The sequence below is a fragment of the Sceloporus occidentalis genome, unplaced genomic scaffold, assembly GCF_023333645.1.
Source record: "Sceloporus occidentalis isolate IW3139 unplaced genomic scaffold, rSceOcc1.0.p SCAF_131, whole genome shotgun sequence".
Taxonomy (NCBI): Eukaryota; Metazoa; Chordata; class Lepidosauria; order Squamata; family Phrynosomatidae; genus Sceloporus; species Sceloporus occidentalis.
In genome coordinates, this window is record NW_028317111.1 from 2,821,125 (window position 1) to 2,836,017 (window position 14,893).

A 14,893-nucleotide genomic window follows, 5' to 3' on the forward strand; every position below is an offset into this window, starting at 1 on the left:
AACGCCTGAAGCCACAATTTAACACGACTAATCCTTTTTAATAAAATATGCAGATTGAAATAGATTAAATAACACAAAACCTTTACCAGGACAGGCCCTGTCACACTGACACCCTGACACACACACCAGGACAGGCCCTGTCACACCGACACCCTGACACACACCAGGACAGGCCCTGTCACACTGACACCCTGACACACACACCAGCACAGGCTCTGACAATTATACAACAATTATAATAAAAAAAGTATTTTCCACACTGCTTTGTCGTTGACCCCCCTTTTAGTGTTTTTGCCCCTTTTGTGTAATGGCCCCAGTTGCATAGATAAAACACTGCCCTGCAGTACGGTAAATGAATTGGGGCTGCAACAACTAATCGATAAAATCGATAATAATCGATAATGAAAATCGTTGCCAATGAATTTCATTATCGATTAGTTGAATCGATTTTTATCGATTATTAAATGAGGGTTTTTTCAGAGCAAACGCTCTGAAAAATACCCCTCATTATATAATCCGTTTAGTCTGACACACAGCAGCAGCTCCTACTTACCAGTCCCTCCCTGTAATCACTGTGACAACTGGCCCCGCCCCCTTCCTTCTCCCAGAAGGCCAGAACCACATGGCTGTGACACTCATCTAACTGTAAGTATAACATTAATATTTGGGCTACTGAAAGTTAGGGGAGGTGGGGGTTAATTTAGGGGCAGTTATGGTTAATGGGGTGTTTAGGGTTAATTTAGGGACAGTTATGGTTAATAGGGTGTTTAGGGTTAATTTAGGGGCAGCTATGGTTAATAGGGTGTTTAGGGTTAATTTAGGGGCAGCTATGGTTAATGGTGTGTTTAGGGTTAATTTAGGAGCAGCTGTGGTTAATGGGGTGTTTGGGGTTAATTTGAGGCAGTTTTGGTTAATGGTATGTTTAGGGTTAATTTAGGGGCTGTTGTGGTTCATGGGGTCTTTAGGGTTAATTTAGGGGATGCTGTGGTTCATGGGGTCTTTAGGGTTAATTTAGGGGCAGTTATGGTTAATGGGGTGTTTAGGGTTAATTTAATGATGAGGACTGAGGGTTATTTTTATTAATTTATTAAAGTTAACTTAAGGTGCAGTTAGAGATAAAGGGGGGCAAACTAAGGGGAATCTAAATCCTGGGGGCAGTGAAGATTAACCCAGTACTTTTATAAAGTAATTTATAAAAGTATGGTCTGTGACTCTATGAGGGGACTATGAGATATCTGGGGGGTATAAGGCATATCTGGGGAGGACGGAGTGACATATCTGGGGGTATAAGGCATATAGGGTATATAAGGCATATGTGGGGAGGGCAGTGTGGCATGTCTGGGGAGGACAGAGTGGTGTATCAGGGTGTATAAGGCAGATCTGGGGCCACAGTGGCATATCTGGGGGTAGAGTGGAGTGGCATATGTGGGGAGGGCAGTGTGGCATGTCTGGGAGGCAGTGTGGCATGTCTAGGGAGGATGGAGTGGTGTATTGGGGTATAAGGTGTATCAGGCACAGTGGCATATGTGGGAGGCAGCGTGGAGTGGCATATGTGGGAGGCAGCGTGGAGTGGCATATGTGGGAGGCAGCGTGGAGTGGCATATGTGGGAGGCAGCGTGGAGTGGCATATGTGGGAGGCAGCGTGGAGTGGCATATGTGGGAGGCAGCGTGGAGTGGCATATGTGGGAGGCAGCGTGGAGTGGTATATTTGGGAGGCAGAGTGGAGTGGCATATGTGGGAGGCAGAGTGGAGTGGCATATGTGGGAGGCAGAGTGGAGTGGCATATGTGGGAGGCAGCGTGGAGTGGCATATGTGGGAGACAGAGTGGAATGGTATATGTGGGGGGCAGCGTGGAGTGGCATATGTGGGGGGCAGCGTGGAGTGGCATATGTGGGAGGCAGCGTGGCATGTCTGGGAGGCAACGTGGCAAGCCTGGGCTCAAACGTGCATAAATTGGGGGGGGCTGGTTGCGAAATAAAGGCAAGAAATGCATTTTATCAAAGTTTTTTTATTATGCTGTTTGTATTTAATATACCGTATTTGCTCGATTATAAGACGACCCCGATTATAAGACGACCCCTCAAATTTTGGATCTTATTGGGGAAAAAAAGAAAAGGCCTGAATATAAGACGACCCTAATGGGAAAAAAATCAAAACCACTGTTTTTGTGTTTTTTTCTTTTTTCTTTCTCACCTGTCAGTGGGAATAGCAGATCTATATGTCCCATCAACATGTCCCATCAACTTGTCCCATCAACATGTCCCATCAACATGTCCCATGCTCCTCAGTCACGCTTAAAGGGGTCTGGGAATCATGGGAAATGTAGTTCACTAGGTTGTGCCCCTAATTGAACCAGCTATGCAAATCATTCCTACCTGACAGTCTATGCTCCTCTTCACAAATTGTGAACAGGAGCACAGACTGTCAGGTAGGACTGATTTGCATAGAATCATAGGCACAAAACGTAAAAAACAAAGCTGGGTCAGGTGAGAACAGCGCGACCCACGTGACCCGCGCATCTGTTATGGTCACAGCTTCCGATTCGGCCGCATCGGAGGATGCTGAAGCCGCGGATTACGGAGGCGGCGGCTGCTGCCGCGGATTACGGAGGCGGAGGCGGCGGCTGCCGCGGATACGGAGTCGGCGGCTCCCGCGAATACAGAAACGGCGACGGCTGCCGCGAATACAGAAGCGGCGACGGCTGCCGTGAATACAGAAGCGGCGGCGGCGGCGGCAGCTGCCGCGAATACAGAAGCGGCGGCGGTGGCTGCAGCTGATACGGCGGCGGCGGCTGCCGATGGAATTGTGAGGTATCGTGGGGGATGATCTGAGGCCTGATTACAAGACGACCTCGATTATAAGACGAGGTCGGTTTTTCAGAAGTTTTTTTCTGGAAAAAACCTCGTCTTATAATCGAGCAAATACGGTAATTTGTTTATTACATTATTTTAAATAAATGAAAAATTTACATTCATTTTTTTTATCCGATTAATCGAAAAAATAATCGGCCAACTAATCGATTATGAAAATAATCGTTAGTTGCAGCCCTAAAATGAATATCTGACTAGTTTGTTCCTTCCATTAGTCTATACATCCCCGATCCCCCATACTGCAGGGCAGGATTTTATCTGGGCTGACAATGCTTTCCCACCACTTACACATCCATGCAATCACACACGTATTCATTAGGACCCCCGTGATCACGTTTAATGCTGGCTTTTGCCACTCGGCCTGCCGTTTTATTAATATTTAGGGCGGCCTGGGGGGGCTCATTCTCGTTCACTCTCTCTTTCACGCTCTCTAGATGTTTTCCTCCCTTCTCTGACAACCACTACCGTCTATTCTATCTTCAATCCTTATCTTATTCCTCTGTCCACGAAATGACAGCGCCGTGGTGGGGGGAGAGGACGTCACTGCAAGTGTCACCATGACATTTCCCTTCACTCCCGTGGTCTTTCCTTTTTCCCCATGAAAGGTTTTGATTTATTTAAACCTCTTTATAAAGCACCTTGAATATGCAGTACAATTTTGGGTACCAATTTTTAAGAAGGATGTGATAGAGCTGGTGAAAGTGCAGAGGCAGTTACAAAGTTAACAAAAGTAATGGAGAATTTTCGTTATGAAGAAAGACTAGAAAAACTGAACTTGTTTTCAGTTTAAAAGAGACGTCTAAGACGTGATCTAATTACATTGTACAAATGCATATAAGGTCAGTATAAACAGCTCTCTAGCGATCTATTCACCAGTGGTCTCCCCCGGCCGAGTTTCGGCAACAGGATTTCAAAAATCTGTACGAGCGACTCTATTGGTCGCCAGCAGGGGGCTCGTCTGCCATCAACCAATGAAGTGCACCTTGTAGAAAGTATGCCACGAAGAATAAAGGCAGTTCTGAAGGCAAAAGGGGGTCCAACCAGGTACCATACCTGGGAACTCTCCAGTTTTGACCCGGAGATTGCTGGGTGAAGCACAGCTTCTCCGGTTCAAGACCCCAATCCTCCGGGTCGTGGGGGTCTTGACCCCGCTCCCCGCCCATTTTCCTGGCCGGAGCCCAAAAGTTCCCAGGCATGCCCGGTACTAGCAAGGTGTACCTAATAAAGTGGCCATTAAATGTATACCTGTGGCACGCCAACATGTAACGCTTGCAAATGAATTGTCAGAATAATAATTTCAGATAATCCCATAACGCCAAGGAGTTTCCCACACAATCCTACAATAATTGTGCAACCGAATACATTATAAAATGTAATTAAGTTTCAAATGCCAAGCACAGTATGTACTTTGTACATCAAGGAGTGTAAGAATTAATAAGGTGACTTCCCCTTTAACTAAGCATGCGCCTATCGAAGCAAAAGTAATTTGCAATATTTTTCTTATCAAAGGATACAAAAAAAATTAAAAAAGCCACAGCGAGGAGGCGACAGATATAATTTGTTCTGTAAGAAGAGAGGATCTTCCATTTGGAAACCGGGAAACCTAACGGCACGAACTCAGAATATGATGTACCCCGCTGTGCTCAAGTGCTCGCACATTAATTTATGTAGGGAGCGATGTATGTAAATAAGGAATAATAGAAAGGGCAGATTGGATGTGCATAAAAAGAGTTTATCGAATATGTTTTCTTTGTATTTAACTATTGAACGTGAATTCAGCGAAAATAGAATGCTCCCTCTAGAACAACATATATTATAACATGATGTTAGTTTCATTCCAGGGTGCATATATGGTTTGGAATTGATCAGTTCAGTAGTGGAGGTAATTACTCACCCTTCCCAGGAATTAGATCTACCATGGGATTGGATCTTCCAACACAACACTCGCCTTTTCGAACATGGGGGAACCGGCTCCTGACCCGTACTATATCCACTCCAATCCATTGGTCTTGTACCCGCTGGGACGTTTGGTTCAGAAACTAAAATCAGTTTGTCAGGACTGTGCTGATAATTCAAGACAGTGGGAAGCTATACATAAAAACGTGCACGTGCACTGTTCCAGAAAGCAGACACTTACACACCGCATAGCAATTATTACTCAAAAAAACATTAACAATGACTTATTTACTGGTGTTTTAATGAAGGAACAAGTATCGCTCCAGGATACACAAGTCATAAATTATGTAAAGGCAAGAAAATATTCAGCATAGTATTTCTCTACAAAATAATGGTAGATGATGTCATAATTCACAGCATAGAATGAACTGCGTGTTAACTTACTTTTGTACAGTTTGCCAAGACATCATAGAAAGAAGAAAAAAAGCCCAGAGCTTGAAGTGCAAATGCTGAAATGCGGAACACAATCGTAACGCGCAGTCTTACAAGACATCAGAAGAAAAGAAACCAAGAATATTAAGAACAGATTCAGTTCAAAAACAATAACTAAAGTAACTTAAATATTAACATTCTCTTGGAATTTTTTTTAAATAAAAATATATTTTCCAGTCATATACCGGATTTATCTGTTTAGGTAACAAGTATTTTTTTAATACCATTTTGAATGGTAATTCGGCCATTATTGATGTGCTTGGGTCCATCAATAATGGCGGAATTACCATTATTAGTGGTGGCTCTTTTTGTGGTGGGAGGACCATCATTAATTGGTGGGTCTTACTGGATCAGGAGGACTATCATTACTGGTTGACCCTTCTGTGGAGGGTTGGCGGTCATCATGAATCGTCCTATGGAAAAGAACCATGCCTAGTGGTAAATATTGACATAGTGGGAGGACCATCATTTCTGGTGAATTTTCATGTAGTAAGAGTAGTTCATTAGTGGTGTCATGTATCGTGTGGGTTATGGTAGGTCTCAGCTACAGCCTGTAGACCTAACCCTATGAAACCTTCCGAAACAACCAAAAGGGGACAAAACAGGTGGCAGAAAATTCTCATGCTTGGCTCACTGACACAGGGCAGAGATTGAGCCTTTATTAATGGTAGATATTCCTGTGGATCTTCATGGGCTGTGAGGAACATCATTAAAGGATTTTCCTATGGCAGAAGGACCATTAGTAGTGGTGGATATTTCTATGGTAAGACGACCATCATTGATAGTCAATCTGTGTGTTCTTAAATCATTTAAATAGAGCCCATTTTAAATTGTTTAAACGTTACATGAATACCATTGCAATCTCTAGCAAAGTAAATACAATTTAAATAAAGGTTATAGGCTCCAGTTCCATGTGGATTAACAGAAGACATCAGATGCAAGTTCACCGTTTACACAGCATCTTCACTTTTCAGAGGTGGCTGGCATTCTGGACAGTACCAGGTGAGACGTTTCAGCCCACATGGTGGCCCAATGGCCTCTTTGAGCAAATTGTGGCCCTTAGCACAATGCTCCTTCTGGTAGACATGGTAGTGGAGTCCCTTTCCCTGCATCTTGCTTCTCAGCCAATCAGAGGTGAAGTTGATGGCATGATCCAAAAGAGATCGGAGCCTCTCTAGTGGCAGGAGTGACCCAAATGAAAGGGGGTGGATTTGAGCCAAAAAAAGGATTTCATTCTTAATTATGTTCCCTGTAAAGAAAGATGCAAGAGGTATGAAAAGTGTATTTACATAATACATCGGGTCCCTCTGTGACCTAAAAGCCTTAATAATATAAACATTAGGCAAAAGACCAAAATTTTTTTTTCCACCCCATTCCCGGCTTAGAGGCAACATAAATAAAAGATATTTAGACCAATAAAAGATATAAAGGAACTAACACACAACCTTTATCTATTTAAAACATATTTCATACAGACCCACTCCAGAGAAATGCCTCTGATCCATCAGGGTAATGCAGACCGGCCTCGGCATAGACAGAGCCCGCAGAGCTTTCTCGTGGTCGAAGTCCGGATTCAGGATGTCGCAGGAGGGCTCCGAGAATGGGGATGAACACCAAGCCATTCGGCAATTGTAAAACACCAAAAATCCGCCAGAGTCAAAGTGGAGAATTAATCTGAAGTAAAATATTTTTAATTAATTAAATGGGTTTTTTTTTTTGTTTTTTTTTTTTAAAAAAGCAGATTAAAAAAAAAAACAATGTGTGCACCAAATAAATGTCCAAGTACAAGTTATTAAGACATGTAGCCAGAGAAACACCCGGTTTGTCCCTTAATTTATTTTGCTGGATTTTTTCCCCTTTGGACGCAAACTTTGCCCTACAGTCCATACCAGGTATGAATAATTTATTGCATGACCTTGTAAAAAAAAAAATAGCGCTCTGGGCTTTCTCCATAACGTAATACATTGTAGATAAGAAGAACAAATCCACTTTAACCATGCATTACGCAGGGCCAACGTGGGCCTTCTTGCAGCGAACAGTCATATATATGAATTATACCACCTCTTAGTGAATAAAATGCAGCGTCCTCATTAGTAGGGGCGTTAACCTCCCTGATTTTCTTAATGCTATAGATTAAGCATTGATTTAAATATGCCTAGGTCTGATATTACACAGACCACATCATCCACATGGTCCAAAATCTACTTTATATGGACTACAAGATCCGACATTCTCCACCACTGACCTCCGAGAGGGAACGCTCTGTGCTTTTCCATATTGTGTCCACTCGATAATCCAGTGCTAGCACTCAGGTCTTTTGAGTGGACAGTCTAAGGTGCCGTGGAAACATCAAGAGGAAATTCTGCCGCCTACCACTATTCTGTTACCCCGTATATATGTAGGGATTACGATGTTTACAAAATCTTTATGTATATGCAATCAATTCATTCTAATCCCGATACCAACAAAAGACACTATATTACTTTTCCGATGATTAAGAAAAAGAAGATAATGGTTTGTAGAAGTCTTAATGATATTTGAAACATAGAATATACTGTATATCCCATTCTATAAACAACAGCATGCGGCCCTAAATTAGTTATTCTGGCTTCCTTGTGATACGGCGAATTTCTTGCACCCCCCCCCAGACCCCCATGTCTCTCAGAGCTTGATTATAGGACCTACGAAATAAATCTGATTCCCTGCCCCCTCGCGTTCTCACTGCTACGAACCAAAAGGGTACACTGCTTTCTGCCACCAAACATTCTACACAAGCTGTACACGTTTGATTTGGTCACATACGAAAAAAGGGAGACACTTATGATACAAATAACTAAACGTGGCCAAATTCAAATTGGTCCTCTAACCTTGGCGTTGGGTCTCTCCAGTCTCCCCTCTTATTCCCTTGCTTCGCTCTGGAGAACTCATTGGCTCGGACACTTCCATACAACCCAAAGTGAAAGCGAAGCCATCTGGATACGCGATCGTCTTCTGTGACTTCTGGATCCCGTGGAGACTTTGATGGTGCTGATGAGGTCTCTTGGGTTTCCTCATGGGCTTCCTCATGGTTTCCTGAAGGATAACTTTGTGTCCCACCCTCCTCTTCTAAGAGTTTATTTTCTGCTTTTGGCTTTTCAAATCCAAATAACAGGTATAAATTCTTCCCGTGAACCTGGAGACAATAATTCAAGCACATTATAGTTGAAGCCACTTCTCTTCCATACCCGCAGAAGAAAAAGATGGAGGAAACAGAAATATAAGCAAGATATGTAAAAAAAAAAAAGTGCAACGATTCCGACTTCCCTTTTTTTTCAGTAGTTCCAAAACTCTGAGACTCTTGCAAATATTAAACCTCTAATATTCCATCACATTGATTTAATGGTGAGGATACACTAACTGTGGCAACCAAATGGTCCCTATGAAAGCCATGGCTTGCGAGGTTACCTGGCATGTTATGAAATTCTGTCCCATCAAATCTTTAGGGTTTATCTGCTTTGTGCTTCCTCCAACCTTCAGCACGGACCGGCCGACAAACGCACGGACCAAGGAACTGAATTTACGAACCGTTGGGCCTTCTGGCATCCCTGGAAAGGAGGAACATGGACACATCAAACACAGACCTCATCAGAAGATCCCTTTAACCAGCCTGTGATCTTCACTGCCTACACAATTGAGACAATGGAGCAGCTAAGCAGGACAGTGCCTGAACGTGCCACAAAAACTGGGACACTTGGAAGGTATGAGATAGGCTCATACGGATTTTAGAGTATTTCTTTTATTGAATGTTACCCTGTTATAGCAGGGAGAAAACCATAACTTAAATTTCACGTTCCCGGTATGAATAACATAGGTAATAAATAACCTATATGGCCAAAGAGGGAAAGAGGTAAATGCATATGAGAGATTTTACAGAATCCCTCCAAGCACTTGCAAGGAGGATAAAATTATAATTTAAAGAGCACACATGGCTATCATATCCATTCAAATGTACATGGCGGCTGGAGAGTCCCTTTAAAACTCCAAGATGCCTTATTTAATCCCTCCTTATCACATAATGTGTTTTCTGGGTCTCCCTAGTAAATGCATCCCCACTCCTGCTATCTGTTACAGACGTAAATAACTACCCTCCTCTCCATATGGACACACAAAAAAATATTTATAAGCAAACATAACATTTTTATTCCATAGTCAAATAATTTACCTAATTTAAGTGACGTTAAACAGTGCACATGTATTTCTAACAGCAAACACTTATTACCTGCAATGCTGGTGTTACCTATAGTGGGGTAAATCACTATGGGGGTGGGTGACTGACACACCTCTATACTGACCTCCCACTTATCCAATCAGACTGCACACAGACTTACTTACCCTATAGAGTGAAATAACAATATAGATTGGGCAAAGATATATATTCAGAATGTGAATGAATTTCACAACTAAAAATATTTTTATATTTGCACAATGGTGAGAATGAGTGACCAAACTGGACTCTACCACTGTAGATGTAGGGGGAGACAGCCCCATTAGTCATAGGTAGGTAGGAAGGAAAGATGTTGGAAATGTAATTGTATTTTTTTAAAAAATCATAATGCAAAAACAGTTAATCGTGAGGCCCATACTGCATCCTCTCAAAATGCACAACAGGACAGTCACTCCTGTGTTAGAACAGACATTACCTACCTACTGAATAAACCAAGGTATGTTTTTGCAGGACTGGAGAGAAATCATTGTTCCAGACGCCCCTTGTGGCCAAAAGACATAACTGCACTTTAAATAGTCAGTTGTCAGTTTTCAGTTATCATTATTATATTTTATGTATAGAGTGTCAACAATTTACGTGGTGCTTCTTAAACAACATATATTCAGGGTACATGTATACCGATACATTAGGTAGAGAGGCTCCTGCTCGCAAGCTTACAAACTAGAATATTATTATGCGGGTTATGTATAAAGGTGTTGCAAAAGTATCCAACCAAGCTTTTGATCCGATATCCCAACACTTTATAAAATAGCAACATTTGCCTTGTTTGCAACAGACAATTAGATATTACAATGAAAATGCAGAAATTTGCTTGTATTACGTATAAACATTTTTTCATGTTATTGCGCAAAAAAAAAAAAAAGGCTGCCCGGGACATAAAATCCCATTGTGGGACTGTCCTGGGCAATGTGGTCACCCTATTTAGGACCCTTTATTGTTTTTTGAGACAAAGCTTGCTAATGACATGTCTGTGTAAGAACAAATTTGTGACATGAAGGGGAGCACATCTTGGGGATGGACTGGAAATTAAAACCAGCCCTGGAAATTATAAAATACTAGCCCATATTTCATGGTGCCATTTTTGGGCACACTGCACGTCAGTTTTTGGCCACAATTTTTTTTGTTTAGGACAGGGACAAACCCTGTATTTTAACCCCTTAAGGAAAAAGACTGTTTTTGATTTTTTGTACCCTTCGTGGCCATGGCTGTTTTAACACTTTTGAGGTGCCCGTGTTTAGTTGTAATTTTCTCCTCTCCAATTTAGTGTACCTACACAACTTATATATCGTTTTTTCCAGGACAAGAAGGGCTTTCTTCAGCTACCATTTTGATCATATTATTTAAAGTTCTATAAAAAAACCATAATAAAATATGATGAACAATTGAAAAAAAGCACCTTTTCTCACTTTTATTTGAAAAATCTTTTACTCATCTTCAAAAGCTAATGAAAAAACCTTCTAAATAGATTCTATTATTTGTCCTGAGTTTAGAAATACCTAATGTTTTTATGGGTTTTTTTCTGCACATTATGGGGCAATAAGTACCAGTAGCTTTTTGCTATTTCAAAACATTTTTTCCAAATCTGGTCATTCTGCCCCATGTGCTATTTAGGATATCTTTGAAGCCGGCCAATTCAATTTACCCCATCAAACCATGCATTTTTTAAAACTAGATACCCCAAGGTATTTCAAATGCTGCTATTTTAACCTATTTTATGTACTAATTCTACTACCACGCTTTGTCAAACTTTATGGTAGTAATTTAGTTTGTGTTTTTTATCACACAAATTGTACTTCAGGTGTAAATTTACAGCTCCTGTTATATGTCACTTTCAAACAAGACCCCAATATGTATTCAGCAACACCTCCCAAGTACAGTGATACCAACTATGCATTGGTTTATCGGGTTGTAAGGGAGGTAAAGGTATGAGCACTTTTTTATTTTTTAATTATTTTTGGACTTTTTTAACATTTTGTTAGAACTGGATGGTCCCTTTATGATGACATCACTGCATAATTATTTTTAAATGTTACCACATTTTTATAATTTAATTTCATTTTTTTTTTTAAATATTGTTGTAATTACATTGTGATCAGAAAGCTGGGCTCTATTGACTTGCATGGTTGAATGCAGTACCTTTATTCAAACTGCAAGGGGAGCCAGAGAAACCTGTTTATTTTTTTAAAGGACGCCACCATCTTGCGAGAGGCAAAATCTCTCCCGGTGGTGCTTGCAAACACTCCCTAGAGCGGTCATAGTGCGTCCTGGGGTGGGTGTTCGGTGTCGCTGACATGCCTCACTATCGAGGCATTTCAGCAACACCATCGCAGCTTAGGAGGCGATCGCTGAAACTCTTTTAAAACAGTGTATGGCGGACATTGTCCCCCCCAGGAAGGGGCCAGATACCAATCTCGGTGGTGCTGAATGCCTCGTCATCGAGGCATTACAGCAACGCTGTTTAAGCAAAGAAAGTGATCATAGATAGCTTTCTTAGCTTGTTTAATACCATGTCGTGCCAGGCACGTCATTGGTAATTAAGAGACTGCTTTTCCGTGACCTGCCTGGCATGTCATTGGTCGTTAAGGGGTTAAACTATATGTGAAAAACATAAAAACACATAGTGGGACCAACTAAGCAAGCACCAGTATAGTTTGTATAATAAAAACGTGTGAAATTAACCGTTTTCAAATGTATTTAAATAAATGACTTTCACAGTAGTTAATAAACATTGCAAATAAATGTGTAGCTTTCCTAAAAAAAAATTAGAGCTAAAAATGAGGCTGAGGCTGAGGGAGGGGGACGTGTGTGAGCTGCATGGATTATCAAAGAGAGTGAATGTGTGTATGTATATATATGTGTAAGTGTATATTGTTAGAAAAGCTCTGTGTGTACGTAAGTTTTAGTTGTGTTTACACATATAAACATACATGCATACATGCACGCACACACTTTTAACATCATACACTTAAAGTATGTATGCATGTATGTTTATATGTATAAGTGTATGATGTTGGAGGGGCTGTGTGTATATGTTTGCCTACGTGTTTTATGTTAAAGCGGTGTGTGTATGTATATGAAAGTGTATGGTGCTAGAGTGGCTGTTGGAGTGGCTGTTAGTGTGTTTGTCTATGTTGTAAGGGTGTGTATATGGATATATGTGTAAAGTGTTAGTGAGTATGTGTATATGTACAGTATGTATGTTTATGGTGTTAGAATGGCTGTATGCATGTGTTAGTGTAGAGCTGCCCCTGACCATCATCATACCACCAAGATTTTAGTTCATTGCAACACCCAACAAAAATAATTATCCCCCAACCACTATAGTCATACCCCATCATCATATTCCTCCCCACCATAATCTACCATTATTGCCATCTTCATGCTCTCTAACATAACTTGTCATCAACTGTATAACCCATCCTTTATTTTCCCAGCATCTTAATACCCTTCCATTAGCATCCCCCCATTCATATTCATACAGCATTCAACAATAATTTTCATTAATCGGTCAGACACTGTACCTGCGGGTCCCGGTAATTCCCGCAAGGCTGCCTTCTCGCTGCTCCCTTGCAGTGTCTCCTCTCTTGCTCGGCCCAGGAACATAACGGAGTCACGTGATGTGATGTCACTTCCCATGACTCCACCTTGTTCCTGGGCGGAGCAAGAGAAGAGACGCTGTGAGGGAGCAACTCGAGGGCAGCCTTGCAGGGCTGCGCCGGAAATCTGCAGTTCAGGTAAGGAGGTGGGCTTGATTGGCCACAAATGTGGCGGGAACGGGTGGGATTGGCCACAACTGTGGCAGGAGCGGGCGGGAGTGGAACACCCACATTGCGGGAGCGGGTGGGATTGGGCAAAAAATCTGCAGGAGCGGGATTAAAAAAGCAGTCCCGCGCAGGGCTCTATACTGAACTTCACGCAACTTCTTCTGAAGATTAACAGCACTCGGCTAACCTTTGATAGTCAAACCTAGAAGCATAGAATTTGATTTGGCAGATAAGAAACATTTAGCCCACCTCCTCTACCCATTTTTCCTCATGTAAGACTCAGGTCTTAATCAGTACTTGATCTCGTCTTAGATTTTGAATCCATATGCATTTTCCATGTATGTTCCCCTCACTGGATTAGCCGCTATCACTTTGGAAGGGAGGCTGTTCCATTTATCTGCTACCCTCTCAGTAAAGTAAAATTTCCTCACATTACATCTAAACCCCTGACCCTCTAGTTTTAGGCTATGATCTTCTTGTTTTAGTGTATCGATTTTAAGTTGGATGCTTCCAAGTGGGGCATAGGACAAGCTATGAGCCAGATGTCTCTTCTTGGTGAGCATCTCATACTCGTTTTTGTTTGGCATTTCACCCTTTGGGGATCTCTTGGGGTTTACTCCAAGTTGGTCCAGACGTGGACTTCCTTGCTCTTTTAAGCCTAGAGGGATACCAGTTTTATCTAATTTTGTTCCAATAGTCTTCCTTTATATACAGAAATAGTGGGTGACTTTCCCTGCTGAAACACCACACTGAGCTGATGCTTTATGGCAATGCTATTAAAGGCCATTTCTCCATGGACTTTTATTAGTCAGAGTGAGGCGACTGGGAGATTAAGACTGAGCCATACTTACTTACCACAGACAGTGTGAACAAAGGGAGTTTCCCACTTTTAAAATAGTTTTAAAAACTGTAATATTGACTTCATCAGGAACTCAATCACAACGTTCTGGCAAGTCATCTTTATTAAAGACATTTGTATGTCAATCAACATTAGAGATTATTGCCATTGCAATAAAGATAGGAAAATTATTAATTTGTTTCCAGTTCAGTTACCCAAGACAGTTTACATGGCTACTGGTCACAACTCACTATAGAATGGGCTTTGTTAACTTATCTCGCCTTCTTATTGAGTGAGTATTAATATGAATGTAGTCTCTGGGGCAATTTATCAACTCAAACACACCATCATTTTTTAACAATATAATGGAATATTTAGCCAACCAAAAATATTTTTTTTTTTTAAATTATTGGCAGTTCTGAGCATAAAGTCTCAGCTAGAAAAATCTGAACTAGTGCCATCCCATTTTCCAATCTATGTACCAAAGCTCTGAAGCATTACATGATGGCATGTGCCTGTTGGTACCCCCCAACAAAATAAAAAAACATTGGATTCTGTGCACCTTGGTTTTTTTTTTTCACTTTGAATGGGTTAAATCCCAAAGAATCACCTAAAACAACTTGGATGTATTGAAAAGTTTCCTCGCATGACGTATAGTTGACTCTTTCCTCCGAAGCGTCCCACTAGAGTTCCAGCAAGGGTTGAAAAATTGGAGAGGCTTCATCTATGCGCCATTTTGGAACTTATCTATCATAGAGACCGTCACTGT

General features: G+C 41.4%; 1 protein-coding gene across 1 annotated transcript; it reads right to left on the reverse strand.

The window, feature by feature from the left end:
• Window positions 1-6,208: 6,208 nt before the first annotated feature.
• LOC149281541 (endonuclease 8-like 2) lies at window positions 6,209-8,840 on the reverse strand. The gene is made up of 4 exons (XM_089499244.1): window positions 8,703-8,840; window positions 8,126-8,430; window positions 6,736-6,932; window positions 6,209-6,507 (listed from the first exon to the last, which is right to left on the reverse strand). Exons 1-4 carry the CDS (start codon window positions 8,838-8,840, stop codon window positions 6,209-6,211), a joined length of 939 nt encoding a protein of 312 aa, XP_089355370.1.
• Between the last annotated feature and the right edge of the window lie 6,053 nt (window positions 8,841-14,893).